This window comes from Oncorhynchus masou, chromosome 15 (assembly GCF_036934945.1).
Source record: "Oncorhynchus masou masou isolate Uvic2021 chromosome 15, UVic_Omas_1.1, whole genome shotgun sequence".
Classification (NCBI taxonomy): domain Eukaryota; kingdom Metazoa; phylum Chordata; class Actinopteri; order Salmoniformes; family Salmonidae; genus Oncorhynchus; species Oncorhynchus masou.
The window spans coordinates 54,429,315-54,447,414 of NC_088226.1; the positions used below are offsets into that span (position 1 = coordinate 54,429,315).

Genomic DNA, 18,100 nt, shown 5'->3' on the forward strand with positions numbered 1-18,100 from the left:
AAACAGATTACAACATGTTAATATAACTAATTTAGACTTTTTAATTATTCCTCGCATGAAAGGCACCAGACTGGCAACATTGTGCCTGCCACCTGCCCTCCAGTGGTTGGGCATAGCATTTTTTTTATTCGTGCCGGGTTTTACGCACTGGAAATACAGATGACAGTTTTATACAACTCAATCTCCCATATCATCTCTCACTCACACGCAAACCTGTGCTCTCCCTATCCCCCCAGAACCTGCGCTGCCCTCTTAAAATAAGCAGTGGGGGAAATATTCAAAGCCTTCCACCTCCTCTCAACCACACATACACACACACACTTCTAGAGCGCACTGTGAAAACTTTCCCCTGCAACTGCTGAATAGGTTAGTGCCTGCGACAGGACAGCACCGAGTGGGAAGAGACAGTGAAAGCGGAACGCATAGCCGGTTACTAGCTGCCTGGGGTTCGGGAATGGCGGATAGTCGGAATGGTCCATTCCCTCCTTCCGAACCGCACATGTGAACCGAACCCCGTCTCCTGTGGGTCGATTTTGTTACGTATTAGGAGGCAAAGGACAGTAAAGAGCGAGAAAGAGACGATTGACGTATCTAAGACAGCCTGTCGACACCACTCTCCTCTCATCTCGAGATGGTCTGCGCGCCAGGACATCGATGGTTCCTACTTACCGCTCTCTTGCACGCTGTTGCACCCCTGGACATCCGCGAGAGACCAAGGCAATGTGACCCACCGAAGTCGGTGAGTTGTGCCCGATCGTTACGGCTACATGGTCTTTACCTGTTTCAGTAATGTCTTAAGGCAATGTCAAACATAAAGATGTCCTTGAATGGATAGCCTTCTAGCGAAATAGTTAAAGTTAATCGCAAATGTCGGCCTATGTGTCTAGCCTTGCATATAACTGCCCCGAAAGGCTATAGCAAATGATAAAACAACATAAAAATAAAAGAATGTCCTATTTCTGAGTAAAATAAATGCACTTTGCTTAGACAGCGTTCCCGAATTAGTTGTTTCTATGTGCAACGGTAGGCCTACAGCAACAACAAAAAAAGTGAGATATTGTGTTGTTATTGGGTTTGAGTAACAACCAAATTAACAATGACAATAGCAACTGCGTTTTATTGTCATGGAAATATTAACATGATATAATAACTACTTACACGTGTAACAAGAACAATAATTATGTTCATAGCTACTTTATTAGGCTACCCTATTATTTTCTATTATAGCGCATGTATTATTAGTAGTGGTAGGTTATTAATATGATTATTATGAGGTTATTTTTATGTCATCATATTTTATTAGGATAATCCATTATTTCAAAGATTCCTAGAATTGAAAGATTTTCCGATCAGCAAAGTTGCTTCCAATGGCACTTGACATATTCCGGTGTTTCCTCACAGAAACATGGGCTTGAAAATATGGAAGCAGTTGCCAAGCGAAATATCGTCCGCCAACCCTATGCCTGTTTATGTGGCAAAATAACGTTGGGACACCCACCGTTGACCCACCGTTGACCCACTGTTGATTTAACATTTATTTGTAAAAGTTTCAGTGACTTTTCAAAACTGATCAAGTTTCAATTAAACACGACCTATTAAAACAGCTATCGGCCATATTTGCAATATTATGGAATGGGCTCAATAGCCAAAGGGAATTCATTTCAGTGTTCTCTTATCTGGTCGGGACCGTGTTGCACTCGCTCTCGTCTGTCTTTATCGCAGTGTGAATTTATCATCAGCACAAGAGATTAATCAGAGGGAACTTAATTAGAATTTCCCAGATATTAACGCAATAAGTCTGAACTGAAATTACATGACTCCAGCACGAACGTTAATAACATATAATTTTAACCTGGCATGATGTTTTCTATTAATAAAATACAAATGTTATAATACATTATTGAAAATATTTATCAGGGATGACTTGACAGTATTGCAACAACATAGTCCACATAATAATTTTATTTGTAGTGTTGTTAATTTGTTTTATCATCTGTGATAATGGCATTATTGTCAGATATTAACTGTAGAAGTGGCCCCCCTTAAGTGTGATTTCTAATACGCCAGTACAAAGCGCTCTGTTTTGTGTCAAAAGTAATTAATTAGCCAATAAAATGGAGGTGCTCACGTCAGTGCTCCAGCGCGAGAACTCGTAGAAAACACCGCGCGAGGAAAGGAGAGGGCCTTTTCTCATCAACGTCTGAATGTACTTCAACTGTCCTCGTTCGATCGGACAGTAGACTCCGTGAACTTGACGAACGTTCTTAGACAAGTTAATGATTAACAAAATATATGTAGGCTACACAGTTGTCAAAATAGAATCAAAGTATGATGGTTAGAGAGCGGTCATCATCTGTGGATTTATTTTGTGTACTTAGGCTATGTGAATGTCCAATGTGGAATTAATTTCCAAATAAATGTTTTATTTACACGTCTGAGATGATGTGTAAACATTTCAGTAAAAGACAATGCTCAATACAAAGATTGTGTGAGAAAATAATTCTCATGTAATTTATGAAAATAACAAACCCTTGCAATAGTAATAATATTTCCAAAGATTTAATGCCTTTTGGCAGGGTTTTGAAATCCTTTAGAACATATTTTCTAATACGACAAATGTACACTGGCAGCATGACATTACAATTGCTATTTCAACTGGGGAAATGTTAATTGAAATACATTAGGAGCATGTGAAGTTAATAACATTATATGCACTTCTAAGCCTACAAAATGCTTCTATTTAATTTATTCCTCTCCCATTTTGACCAGGCTTTCCATTTGGTTTAATAACACTAAAGTGGGTTTCTCTTCGGTCCAATGTCAGTGTACTATACTGTTAACTCCAATGAAAATAGATCAATTTGAACAGAATCAAGTATTTCACAAAATAATAGTTTGTCCATAGTTAGAGTTTGTTGTGCAATGCATACATCTATCTAATAACTACTTTGATAGCCACTTTGATCATTTCATAGTTATGTTGCTTGTTTACATTTGTCCTCATTCCCATCATAACAGCATCTCAATGATTTGCGTGATGTTTTGCAGAGTTATGGTCTATGAGTGTTTTTGGAAACAGGGCATAATGGACCCCTATGAAATCTCTGGAATGTTAATGAACTGCAAGTAATAGACACATGCACAGTCCTTTTTCCATTTGATCAGAATTGTATAGTGTTTAGTAAACCAGATACATTAGCCACGTCTGACCAAATTCTAATCAAAGGCCTATGTGTGTGCATTTTGATGTTTGTGTAGGCTATCTGTTCCAATGAATGTTGCAACAACAACAAAAAATTCCTCAAGTAAAGAATATACCAGATAGGTGGATTGCAGCAGTTTCATATGGTTCATTATGTTTATACTGCTGTAACAAGCGTTGAAAAGCTTTCCAGTTCCACAGAGGCATTGGCAGCACAGCTATGCACCCCGGCAATACACTGGGGTCTGTTTACAAGGAGAAAGCTTCACTATAAACTCGCTGCCTCAGAACAGCAGACAGACAGAGAGCAGCATAGTACAGCACAGTGGAAGCTAGTTAACATGGTTTCATTGTGCCCCTGTCTTTATCTGGAGATTACAGTTCATCAGATTCTATTGCATTGACCTGTATCTCAGCCAGATGTACTAAAAAGGCTGTTTTGAATCTCTTAATCAATAATGTAGTTTCAAATGTACTATTGCAGATAGCCTTAACTCAGAAGGTTATGTTACTGTATTCCTAATGCTGATAGTCATAATCTCTCCCTCTTCTCGTCCTCCTCCCCATCAACACCCCTCCACCCCCATAGCAAAGTGACATGAACTCATTCCTCTGGACAGTGAAGCACCCAGCTCCCTACCCTCCATCCTATCTTTTCGGGACCATCCATGTTCCCTACACCCGTGTTTGGGACTTTATCCCAGACGTCTCCAAACGGGCCTTCCAGACCAGCGCCAACGTATTCTTCGAGCTGGACCTGACCGACCCCCTGACTATCTCCAAGCTGACCAGCTGCCAGCTGCTGCCCCACGGGGAGAACCTGCAGACCCTGCTGCCCCGGGACCTATATCGCCGCCTCAAACGCCACCTGGACTACGTTAAGCACATGATGCCCTACTGGATGACGGCGGACCAGCGGGGCCGGGGGCTGTACGCTGACTACCTCTTCAATGCCATCGCAGGGAATTGGGAGAGGAAGAGGCCTGTGTGGGTGATGCTGATGGTCAACTCTCTGACGGAGTCAGACGTGAGGTCGCGGGGAACCCCCGTATTGGACCTGTTCCTGGCCCAGGAGGCCGACCGCATGGGGAAGAGGACAGGAGCGGTGGAGCGGGTGGAGGAGCAGTGTCACCCCCTCAACGGACTCAACTTCTCCCAGGTAAGAGATGGGACTACATGGAGGGGGTGGGGGTTGGACATGATCATTGGAATGGGGGATATATGATTGCTGGATTCATTTTGTTGGGGGCTGGGGGCTGGAGGTTTGTGGATTTAGGGGACGGAGACGTCTTGGGAGGAGATGGTGGAGAATGTAGATGACAATGGGAGGAGAAAAATAGTATTAGAGATGGTATGCTTCAAAGCTTTGTAGATGGTTTTAAAGTTATGAATGTTCCTGAGCCTTACAAAACAAACATACATGAGAGCTGAATCAGCTGACAAGGTGTCAGGATGACAGATGTAAGTGATAAGTTAGTGAAGGTGGGAGTGTGGGAGGGGTAGCTCTCTTTTTCCTGGGTTGAATGCCTGTCTGTGTCCTCATGATACTACCACTGCTAGTATCTTGCTCTGTAACTTAACACTGAAAGATGGACAGAATAGCCTAATTACTTGATGACATAAACATAGGGAGTATCCTTGTTTTATATCTCCTTGGAAGGGCTGTAGAGGACAGGCAACATGGAGGTCTAAATAAATGATGGCCCAGGAAGGGTTAGGCAGAGGTCAACTCGAGTGTATTTTTCCAAACTCTGGGAGGTCCAGGTATGTCTTTGATGAGCTAGGACTGGGAGGATGTTCCCCTGTAATTTATGCTCACCCGTGTGCTCTCTGGTCCTCAGAGATGCGACATATGCACACACACACACACATTCATGGATGCATACACACACATACACAATCACACATTCATGAGCACACACACGCACACCACACACACACACGCACACACGCACACACACACACACACACACACACACACACACACACACACACACACACACACACACACACACACACACACACACACACACACACACACACACACACACACACACACACACACACACACACACACACACACACACACACACACACACACACACACATACAGTGTAACAGAATCTCGGAGTGCCTGGGCCTCCATGTGACAGGCTACAAGGCTCCTGCGCTAATTTGAGAGGCACTGGCCCCACACAGCTTCTCCTCTTTCATCAGCACCTCCTAACTACGCTGTCAAAGAGCAAACACACACGCACACGCACACATCCTACTTTCCCTAACCCCTAACCCTTATGGTTAACCTAACCCTTAACCCGAACAGTTAACCTAACCCCTAACCCAAACTCCTAACCATTAACCCTAACCCTAATAGTTAACCTAACCCCTAACCCTAACCCTAACCCATAAACCCTAACCCTAACAGTTAACCTAACCTCTAACCCTAACAGTTAACCTAACCCTAACCCCTAACCCTAACAGTTAACCTAACCTCTAACCCTAACAGTTAACCTAACCCTAACCCCTAACCCTAACAGTTAACCTAACCCCTAACCCTAACCCCTAACCCTAACAGTTAACCTAACCCCTAACCCTAACCCCTAACCCTAACAGTTAACCTAACCCTCCAACCTAACTGTATCAGTAACCCCGAACCCTAACCCTAACTCTAACTCCTAACCCCTAACCCTAAACCTAACTCCTAAACCTAAACCTTACCCTAACTCCTAACCCTAACCCTAAACCTAACTCTTAACCCTAATTCCTAACCCTAAACCTAACGTCTAACCCTAATTCTAAACCTAACCCTAAAACTAAGCCCTAAGCCTAAGCCTTTTTCCTTGTGGGTACCGATGAAATGTCCTCACTTCTGGTCCCCACAAGGATAGTAAAACCAAAAACGCACACACAGTTGCCTTGCACATTCGTGGGAACCTGGAACACAACTGCCCTACATCAGAGCAATTTTGCAAAGTCAAGGCATGCACTGCTTCTCAATGTAGTAGTATACAGAATACAGTGATAATTTAAGGGGTAGTTTCTAATGACCATACTTGGAGCTAATACTATACCAGTACAACTCTAAGTGTCATTCCTGTTATTTGGTCGTCACTAGTTACCACCGCCACAAAGTTGTAAACCTTGCCTATTTCTACAATTTCTCTTCTTAAAATCTGATTTGAAACCTAACCTTAACCCTAACCTTAACCACAGTGCTAAACTTATGCCTAATCCTGACCTTAAATTAAGACCAAAAAGCCCATTTTTGTTTTAATACATTTTTACGATATAGCCAATTTTGACTTGACTTAAATCAACAATACAAAGTGTTGGAGGACTGCCTGCCTTTCTGTTGTTCCTGGGAACAGACCATTTTATGAGGCAGGTGTATTGTTGGATACCATTTGTGTTGTTGGAGGTTATTTTCATAAAATCTGGATAATGAATAACTTAAGTTAAATTGTGTAGTAGAATGGACTTTTGGACTTTTCAGCTCGAACGCCCCCCCCCCTTTCCAAATGGTATGAAATAAGTTCAAAGCCTTAAATGAAAGTGACATGGAAACAATTATAGTCAATTATTATAATTTGAGATATAATTTGAACACTATGGTTGATTGAATCTCTCTGTATGGTTGATTGGAACAAAGATGAGGTCAGATAGACTGAAAAAAGTGAGAGAGAGTGAGAGAGAGAGAGAGAGAGAGAGAGAGAGAGAGAGAGAAGAAAAGTACAAGAGAGAGTGAGTGAAAACGAGGGAGGGAGAGGAGGGAAAGAGTGATGTGCATCATGTCAGTGCGAACCCTAATCTGAAACATGAGCTCCACTTCTCTGGTGGGAGATCTGACTTGGGAACAGTTCCAAACCCTGCCGGCCCACATTATTATTTTTTCCCAATAAAAGTAGCTGCTTACAATATCCTGTAACTTGCTGCTCCCGCATCGCCAAGAGGGTCTCCGAAACATAAAGGCTGGTGATTCATCATCTGCCATAAGCTTTTCATAGGCACCTGGCCCCTGCACAGTCAGTGACCTAGAACTGTGTAGCTTGACCTGGGGCATGGGCTAGCCCTAGTCAGCCTCCTCTCCCCTCCCTGCCCTTCGGCTTCTCAGCATGGGGACAGAGTGGCGTCACTGGCTCAGCCATCGCTCTGGGTCCCCCGACCTCACAGAAAGTAATCTGTCCGGATGAGACGTGGAACTGATAGAAGTCCACTCCCCTCGTTGAGTAGTGCATCCTGTGGCAGCTCAGTGATGGAGGTGGTGGTACAGGGGCCAGGCCAGTGTGGAAGCTGGGCTGCTGGGCCCTGAGAGGTTGGCGCTGGGCCCTACAGACAGAGCTTTGGAGCTCTCACAGACCTGATAACACTTTGGTTTCTGTGTGCAGCAGCACTGAGGCAGCAGTGAGGCTGTGGAAACAAAGGCAGAGGGAGAGCATGTTTAATCTCCAGAGCTATGGAGGGCGATGCAGGCCTACAGCTGGGTGGGCCAGCCAGCACCAAACTCTCTCCAAAGGCATGCTATCTGTACCAAGGGAGAACCTGTGGAAAGCCAGGCCGTCTAGAGGGGTGCAAGCTGGTCACCGACCTTAGTGAGAGTGTCAACAACAAACACACAACCGTCTCCCTCCCACTCCCTCGGCTCAGTGCGAACTTCTATATCTACATCTAGACCAGACCTTCTGCTACCTGCTACTCTCTCTGCCTTTCAGCGTCTGGCCTGGTGTATAAATAGCTGTATTTATTTACTCTGGGTCACATTGCAGCCGAGGCACAGGCCCTTGTCCGGGGGAGATGACATCACAGCTGTGACCCACCTCTAACCCTGAGCGAGGGTTAGAGATGGGTGTTGGCGGAGCAGTGGGCCATGAGTAGAATCCGTGAGGAGACTGCAGTCTGTGGGTGAGAAGCTGAACTCTCAGGGGCCCCAGAACAGAACAGGCTGGGTTACTGGGCTATTTTCACTGTGATCTGAAGAGGGAGGGCCATATAGTTGGCTTCACCCACACACACATTCATGAACACGCAGAAGTGCACCCACCCACCCACCCACACACGCACGCACGCACGCACACTCACGCACGCACGCACGCACACTCACGCACGCACGCACGCACGCACGCACGCACACACACACACACACACACACACACACACACACACACACACACACACACACACACACACACACACAAACACACTCCCAAGTCTCCGCAGTTGTATTGTCACCTTAGCAGGGCCAAATCTAGTTTCTCCTCAGCAGGAGTGATGGTGGCAAGGCGGTGCCCGGTGGTGCACTGTGACAGAGACGTCTATTTCAATCAGAGATTTGTTTCTCTGGTTTAATGGTATGGGGTGAAGATTATACTCTGAGATGGTACTCTGTGTGACCAGGGAAATGAAGATCTCCCTTGTCTCGACAGGGTCAGGGAGATCGCCGACGAAGACGAGCTGTGTTCAAAACACATCACCCGGGTGTCATGTCAAATCATGACAGAACATTTCTCATTGTGTTCATTGGACTCTGTCATATAAATAATGCATATTTAAAGGGAGGAATTAGGTATCTTACCAGTCTATATTCAAATATTTACATTCCATGGCTGATGAGTAAGGATGGGTCTGGAGCGCTCCTCTGGCCGCAGGGCCTGATGACGAGTGATGGAAAAAACAGTCATCTCCTCTGCTCTCTGCTCTGCTCTGCTCCCTAACCTCCTGGCTTCTTCTGGCACCATGCTCCCTCCCTTTGTCTCCCTCGCTCTTTTTCTCTCCATGTCCTGGGGCTCTCCTTGTCCCACTGCTGAACTGTACACACCTGTATCTGCACACACAGAATAGAAGAGACTAGGAAAATATACTGTAGTGCAAACACAGGGCCTCTCCTACACTATTGCTTCTATGGTTGGTACTAAGACGCTGCTACTACATTGCAACAATGTTGTTATAATGTTCAAAAAAACACTCCAAATGAAACACTGGTAGACGTACAACATCCATCCTCATTTCGAGTGAAGTTAGAGAACGACGTCAAGCCTTGTACGACTCCTAGTACAAATATGTGGAAAATTGGCAACAGGTATCAGACAGGATATCTGTTGGCAGGCGGGCAGAGGGGAGGGGAGGACGGGCAGAGGGGAGGGGAGGGCGGGCAGAGGGGAGGGGAGGGCGGGCAGACGGCTAACCAACCAACCACTGCTCTAATGACTTAATTGGCTGCTTAATGACTAAATTGCCCTCTGCTATCCAGAACCACTTAGACTATTATACACTGTCCAGAACAGAGGCTGAGGGTAGAACCCAGTGAGGCGGAGAGAAAGGCCAAACGTAGATGTGGAGTGAGGCGTGGGTAGCTAGTGATGACTGTAGCTACTGGATATATATTTTTGGGTCATCTGGGTCCATTTTCAAGTCTGTGGAAGCCTACAGTGCCTTCAGTATTCATACCCCTTGTTCCACATTTTGTTGTGTTACATCAGTCAAAAGTACCAGTACCAGACACACCTACTCAGGGTATTTCTTTATTTTCAGTATTTTCTACATTGAAGAATAATAATGAAGACATCAAAACTATGAAATAACACATATGGAATCATGTAGTAACCAAAAAAAGTGGTAAACAAATCAAAATATATTTTAGATTTTAGATTCTTCAAAGTAGCCACCCTTTGCCTTGATGACAGCTTTGCACACTCTTGGCATTCTCTCAACCAGCTTCATGAGGTAGTCACCTGGAATGCATTTCATTTAACATGTGTGCCTTGTTAAAAGTTCATTTGTGAAATGTCTTTCCTTCTTAATGCGTTTGAGCCAATCAGTTGTGTTGTGACAAGGTAGGTGTGGTATACAGAAGTTAGCCCTATTTGGTAAAAGACCAAGTCCATATGATGGCAAGAACAGCTCAAACAGAAACAACAGAAACAAACTTTTCAAGATCAGGACTACACACTGAGCGTAAATATATATATTGATTGCAATTATTCCCAAATGAGTGAGCGTTCATGTGCAAAGGTTTAGCATTTCAATTGTTATAATTATCAACTTTGGTGTCTTATCTCAGTCGACCCCCACTTCCCTTTTGTCCACCAAGCCGCGATGCCGGTTTAGCTCACTAGTGCACATTCCCCTATCATTTCCTTGTAACCATATCTACTGTTTGTTTATGCCTTTCTGTGAGTACATTGTTAGTAAATAAATTATTTAAGACAATTGATGTATTGATGACTCATAGTGAAGACTGGGTTCGTGCAGATAACCAACAATTTGCGACGTTTGGAATGAGACAAACGTGAGGTAAAGAATAATTAATTAATCGGAAGACTAAGTGATCAGATTAAAATATCTGAAAGTTATATTAGGAAAGTTCTAACTTTGTAATCGGAATATTTTCCTTGGTGCCCCGACTTCCTAGTTAATTACAGTTACAGTACGTGATTAAGTAGGTTAATCACGTAATAATAATTACAGATAATTTTTTATAAAGATTCATCTTCAGTTTAATGATGCCAAAGACACGACAGTTAACTTGGTAAGGAACTCCTGCACAGGAAGTTGGTGGTACCTTAAGTGGGGAGGACGGGCTAATGGTATTGGCTGGAGCAGAATATGTGGAATGGTATCAAATACATAAACACATGGTTTCTTTCATGGTTTCCAGGTGTTTGATGCCATTGCATTCGCTGCTTTCCAGTCAATATTATGAGCCGTCCTCCCGTCAGCAGCCTCCACTGAACTCCAGTGGCCTTGGCCTTGTGTTTGAGGTTATTGTCCTGCTGAAATATGAATTTGTCTGTTGGAAAGCAGACTGAACCAAGTTTTCTTCTAGGATTTTTCCTGTGCATAGCTCTATTCCGTTTCTTTTCATCCTAAAACACTCCCTTCCTTGTCGATGACAAGCATACCCATAACATGATGTAACCATCACCATGCTGTAAAATATGAAGAGTGAAGAGTGGTACATTTTGTATTCAGGGCCATTAACATCATTATCCCAGAAACCCTAGACCCACTACAATTTGCATACCTCCCCAACAGATCTACAAATTCCCACCTGGACAAAAGGAAAACCTACGTGAGAACGCTATTCATTGACTATAGCTCAGCGTTCAAGGCTGAAGAAATTTGGCTTGTCACCAAAAGCACTCACAAACTTCTACAGATGCACAATCGAGAGCATCCTGGCGGGCTGTATCACCGCCTGGTACGGCAACTGCTCCGCCCACAACCGTAAGGCTCTCCAGAGGGTAGTGAGGTCTGCACAACGCATCACCGGGGGCAAACTACCTGCCCTCCAGGACACCTACACCACCAGATGTTACAGGAAGGCCATAAAGATCATCAAGGACAACAACCACCTCGAGCCACTGCCTGTTGCATCAAAGCTGGGACCGAGAGACTGAAAAACAGCTTCTCTCTCAAGGCCATCAGGCTGTTAAACAGCCACCACTAACATTGAGTGGCTGCTCCAAACACACTGACTCAACTCCAGACACTTTAATAATGGGAATTGATGGGAAATTATGTAAAATATATCACTAGCCACTTTAAACAATGCTACCTAATATAATGTTTACATACCCTACATTATTCATCTCATATGTATACGTATATACTGTACTCTATATCATCTACTGCATCTTTATGTAATACATGTATCACTAGCCACTTTAACTATGCCACTTTGTTTACATACTCATCTCATATGTATATACTGTACTCGATACCATCTACTGTATCTTGCCTATGCTGCTCTGTACCATCACTCATTCATATATCTTTATGTACATATCCTTTATCCCCTTACACTTGTGTGTATAAGACAGTAGTTTTGGAATTGTTAGTTAGATTACTTGTTGGTTATTATTGCATTGTCGGAACTAGAAGCACAAGTATTTCGCTACACTCGCATTAACATCTGCTAACCATGTGTATGTGACAAATAAAATTTGATTTGATTTGATTTGAAGTAGGCAGCGCAAATGCGCAACTACACAACCGCTTACAACACTGCTGACAAAACAGGCCGACTGTCTGAGTCCACGTCCGACAGTAAACAAACATAATGAAATGCAAAACATGTCTATCAACAACATGAGAGAGAGAGAGAGAGAGAGAGATTATACAGCAGCAGACAAGTGCAGTGATAAAATGGGAAAATGATACTGTCACAAAATACAGATAATGGATGAAGTGTTCAGTCCAAACTCATGAAATAATCAACATATTATCAGATCAGATCTGCCACTCCCACTCAAAGGAGCAATCTACAGTACAGGCACCACAGGTGGATTCCAGGACCATGGTCAGCGCATCCGCCAGACACCAGCTCGGCACTGGATTGGAATATCCGCAAACAGCTTATTGCACAAAAAAGCAAGCAGGAATAGAAAGCCGCGAAAGTGTTTTCATTAAGCCCAAAAGTGCACACTTTTTGCCACATAAAAACAGACACACATGTTACAATACAAACACTTTAGAGCTATCTTGAACTGTACTACATATGAAGTGAATAGCTCACTTTGAATAATAAAATGCTACTCTACAGACATTCAGGCATGAAAAATGAAATCATGAACCATAACACCACGGCGGGTGGAATACACTAGCTCACTTGAATCAGCAAACATAAACCTGGCCTACCAAAGTAGGCGTGAAAACATGAACACATCATACATAGCCTCATATCATGCAGGGTATGAATACATTTTTTTAAACACAAAATAGGCCTGGCCTACCAAGGAAGGCATGAAAACATTATGCTAAATAATAAATAAACAGTACTCAGACTTACCTTTCTTGTGTGTTTCATGTTTTACAGCACAAGGTACAGCTTGGTGTTGAAAATTATTTAATTATAGTCCAGAGTCACTGAGTCCCCTTTCAAAGGACAACAGGGCTAGATTGTTGATATGTGCAGTCAGCATTCAAGATCTGCTGGATGTTTTGATATGGCCTGTAGGGGAGAATAGTCTCTTAACAGTACATGCAGTTATAGGAGGGTGATGATGGCACGTAGTAGTCTATTGATGTTAGGGAAAATGTCAGGACTGCAGCTGTCCAAAACGTCAATAAGGGATGGGAATTCCTGACCTCTTAACATTGTTAATTCTGCATCCTCAAAAGAGATATTATAGTGATAGGTGCTTGGCGATTCCCAGAGCTCTGCTTTGATCTTGCGCAATAGTAGGGAGGCTGCCGTCCCAAACAGCTCGTGTTGAATGTCTGGACTCATTAATCTATCGTCACTCCAATACCTAGACTTTGTTGTCCTTAAGCCATTTTGCCAAAATTTTGGAATCCAGCTTGGGGTCATTGTCCATTTGGAAGACCCATTTGCGACCAAGCTTTAACTTTCTGACTGATGTCTTGAAATGTTTCTTCAATATATCCACATAATTTTCCTTACTCGTGATGCCATCTATTTTGTGAAGTGCACCAGTCCCTCCTGCAGCAAAGTAACCCCACAACATGATGCTGCCACCCCCATGCTTCATGGTTGGGATGGTGTTCTTCGGCTTGCAGGCCTCCCCCTTTTTCCTCCAAACATAACAATCGTCAATATGGCCAAACAGTTCTATTTTTGTTTCATCAGACCAGAGGACATTTCTCCAAAAAGTACCAACTTTGTCCCCATGTGCAGCTGCAAACCATAGTCTGGCTTTTTTATGGTGGTTTTTAGGCAGTGGCTTCTTCCTTGCTGAGCGGCCTTTCAGGTTATGTCGATATAGGACTCATTTTACTGTGGATATAGATACTTTTGTACCTGTTTCCTCCAGCATCTTCACAAGGTCCTTTGCTGTTGTTCTGGGATTGAGTTGCACTTTTCGCACCAATGTACATTCATCTCTAGGAGACAGAATTCGTCTCCTTCCTGAGCGGTATGACGGCTACGAGGTCCCATGGTGCTTATACTTGCGTACTATTGTTTGTACAGATGAACGTGGTACCTTCAGGCATTTTGGAAATTGCTCCCAAGTATGAACCAGACTTGTGGAGGTCTACAGTTTGTTTTCTGAGGTCTTGGCTGATTTCTTTTGATTTCCCCTTGATGTCAAGCAAAGAGGCACTGAGATTGGAGGTAGGCCTTGAAATACATCCACAGGTACACCTCCAATTGACTCAAATGATGTCAATTTGCCTATCAGATGCTTCTAAAGCCATGACATCATTTTCTGGAATTTTACAAGCTGTGTCACTTGTGTCATGCACAAAGTAGATGTCCTAACCAACTTGCCAAACTATAGTTTGTTAACAAGAAATGTGTGAGGTGGTTGAAAAACAAGTTTTAATGACTCCAACCTAAGTATATGTAAACTTCCGACTGATATGTAAACTTCCGACTTTCAACTGTATGTCCTGTTTTGCGCATAACATAACAATATCCAGAACCACTTTGACATGATCACAATTCTTCTCTACAAATGAATAGATTGATTTAAAACATTACCCAGGCTTTGATAGCGATGGCTTGAACTGTAGCCTTCAAATGTATCCAGTACAAAAGAGTGAGGTTTGCTAGCCTGGTGCTTGAAGCATGTATTGGCCTTCCATAGTGGCATTGGGTAAATGTCTACACATTTGACAGAAAACAGCATCCCTAGTCGAACTGTATTCCAGCCAATAAAATTGAAAATGAGGCGGGCCGGGGGATGGTGAGCTAGCTGTGCTGTGGAAGTCGATGCAGTAGCCATACAAACCTCCTCATGGCATCACAAGCTAGCCTACTAAAGGGCTGACTGAAGGATTGGGCTCGGCCGATGGAGGTAGTGGAGCAGGTGTTGTGTCTTCATCCTCCATCAGTGGCTATTTGAAAAAGCGCATGAGTGAACTTTGTTTTGCCATAACTTGTGACTAGCTAGCGTTAGTTTGCATAAGCAAAGAACTGCAGAGGGTTAAAACAATTTGCGCACAGTTTGCTAGTAGGTACATGTGTGTGTGTGGGGGTGGGGGGGTGGGGGGTACAACCAATTAGATCCCAGGACCCTACTAGTGCATTTTTACACATTTCTGATTAGTCCGGAGACAACACAGACAACAAATCAAATTAATTTATTTCATTTATATATTTTAAGCCAGCATGATTGGGTGGGCTAGTGTTCAATCTGGCAGGGCCTCTGCTTAGCCTGGCCCTGCTGTGGCTTCGCCTCTACAGACCAACCAACCCACCCTGACCAGAGGTACAGTGAGAACACCAACAGGAAATGTGAATTATTATGTTGGTTAATAATGAATTTAAATGACAAACTTCCGAAGTCTATGTAAACCTCAAATACACTACAAGTTTTAAATGTCCCGCATTGCAGGAAAGTTATCCTGCAACAGGGTGATCAAATTAAGATCCTACATCTGTATGTGAGTGTGTTTCAACTGCATTGGTCACTGTGGTGTGTGTGAGAGAGAGGGAATGAGAGAGGAGAGAGAGAGAGAGAGAGAGAGAGAGGGAGAGAGAGCGAGAGAGAGAGCGAGAGAGAGAAGAGAGAGAGTGGGAGAGAGAGGGGAGACAGAGAGAGGAGTGGTTAGTGTGATGACACCCTTTAATACATCACAGACCTGGGCTGGCTGGAGGAGACGAGATCCACGAAAGAGAGAGAAAGAGGAGAGAGTGTCAGCTCTGAGAGAAAGAGCAGGCGTAGGAGGATGACCCATAGCGTGACATCAGGCCATTAGAGTAAAGGTAGGAACCAGTGCTCTGTTTAAAACAGGAATGTGGGATACAAAAAAATGATGATTTTGGCACTGGGAACCCAACGGTATGGGATAGCACTCTATCTAGCCCACTCTGTCTCATTATAGTGGCTACCTCAGCAGCACTTTGCTCAGTGACAATGTGGTGAATTCATTACTGATCGAGGTCCTCTCCTCAGGCCAGGTATTCAGAGAGGGCACATGGTGTTTCTCCAGACGACAGGGATACAGCTCTATCATGAAGCTAACTTTAGAATAGACATACAGTCTCATATAGTGCCTTCACAAAGTATTCACACCCCTTGACTTTTTCCACATTTTGTTGTTACAGACTTGGATTAAATTGTGATTTTGTGTCACTGGCCTACACACAATATCCCATAATGTCAAAGTGGATTTATACTTTAGGACATTTTTACAAATTAATTAAAAATGAAAAGCTGAAATGTCTTGAATCAATAAGTATTTAACCCCTTTGTAATGGCAAGCCTAATTAGGTTCAGGAGTAAACATGTGCACAATAATAGTGTTTAACATGATTTTTGTATACCTCATCTCTGTACCCCACACATACAATTATCTACAAGGTCCCTCCGTCGAGCATTGAAGTTGAAACAGATTCAACCACAAAGACCAGGGAGGTTTTCCAATGCCTCGCAAAGAACAGCACCTATTGGTAGATGGGTATAAAAAAAGCAGACATTGAATATCCCTTTGAGCATGGTTAAGTTATTAATTACACTTTGAATGGTGTATCAATACACCCAGTCACTACAAAGATGCAGGCTTCCTTCCTAGTTCAGTTGCCGGAGAGGACGTAAACCGGTCAGGGATTTCACCATGGGGACTTTAAAATAGTTACAGAGTTTAATGGCTGTGATAGGAGAAAAGTGAGGATGGATCAACAACATTGGAGTTGCTCCACAATGATAACCTAAATGACCGTGAAAAGAAGGAAGCCTGGACAGAATAAAATACTCCAAAACATGCCTCCCGTTTGCAATAAGACACGCCTCCCATTTGCAATAAGACACGCCTCCCATTTGCAATACGACACGCCTCCCGTTTGCAATAAGACACACCTCCCGTTTGCAATAAGACACGCCTCCCATTTGCAATAAGACACTAAAGTAAAACTGCAAACAATGTGGCAAAGAAATTAACTATATCAAATCAAATCGTATTTTTCACATGTGCCGGTCTACACCTGTCGATCTTTCACTGTAAGGTCTACAGGTGTAGACCTTACAATAAAATGCTTACTTACAAGCCCTTAACCAACAATGTAATTTTAAGAAAAATAAGTGTTAAGAGAGTATTTACTAAAATAAACTGAAGCAAAAAATAAAGAAATAAAAAAATGTAATAAGAAAATCCAACAATTAAATAACAGTAGTGAGGCTATATAGAGGGGGTACCGGTTAGTCAAGGTAATTGAGGTAATATGTACATGTAGGTTGAGGTAAAGTGACTATGCATAGATAATAAACAGAGAATAGCAGAAGCATAAAAATGGGGGGGGGGGGGACAATGCAAATAGTCTGGGTGGCTGTTCAGGAGTCTTATGGCTTGGGGTAGAAGCTATTAGGAAGCCTTTTGGACCTAGACTTGGCGCACCGGTACCACTTGCCGTGCGGTAGCAGAGAGAACAGTCTGTGGCTAGGGTGACTGGTGTCTTCCTCTGACACGGCTTTGTATAGAGGTCCTGGATGACAGTAAGCTTGGCCCCAGTGACGTACTGGGCCATACACACTACCCTCTGTACTGCCTTGCGGTCGGAGGGTGAGCATTTGCCATACGCGGCGGTGATACAACCAGTCAGGATTCTCTCGATGGTGCAGCTGTAGAACTTTTTGAGGATCTGAGGATCCATGCCAAATCTGTTCAGTCTCCTGAGGGGGAAAAGGTGTTGTTGTGCCCTCTTCATGACTGTCTTGGTGTGTTTGGACCATGATAGTTCGTTGGTGATATGGACACCAAGGAACTTGAACTTGAAGCTCTCAACCTGCTCTACTGCAGCCCTGTCAATGAGAATGGGGTCCTCCTTTTCCTGTAGTTCACAATCATCTCCTTTGTCTTGATCACGTTGAGGGAGAGGTTGTTGTCCTGGCACCTCCTCCCTATAGGGAGGGATATTTTATATATGAATGCTTCCACTCAGTGTTTGAGATCAATTTTGCACGCCCAATTTTTCAGTTTTTGATTTGTTAAAAAAGTTTG

The 18,100-nt window shown here is 43.4% G+C and overlaps 1 protein-coding gene across 2 annotated transcripts in view; it reads left to right on the forward strand.

The window, feature by feature from the left end:
* The first annotated feature begins 217 nt into the window (after positions 1-217).
* Positions 218-18,100, forward strand: part of LOC135556466 (metalloprotease TIKI2-like) — a 111,447-nt gene continuing 93,564 nt past the window's right edge. Inside the window, exons 1-2 of one of the 2 annotated variants that reach the window (XM_064989696.1) lie at positions 218-739; positions 3,792-4,361. In XM_064989696.1, coding sequence (XP_064845768.1) covers positions 632-739; positions 3,792-4,361 — 678 coding nt within the window. In that variant the 5' untranslated portion in view covers positions 218-631. The remainder of the gene's footprint in view (positions 740-3,791; positions 4,362-18,100) is intronic. The other variant, XM_064989695.1, reaches the window with a different exon arrangement.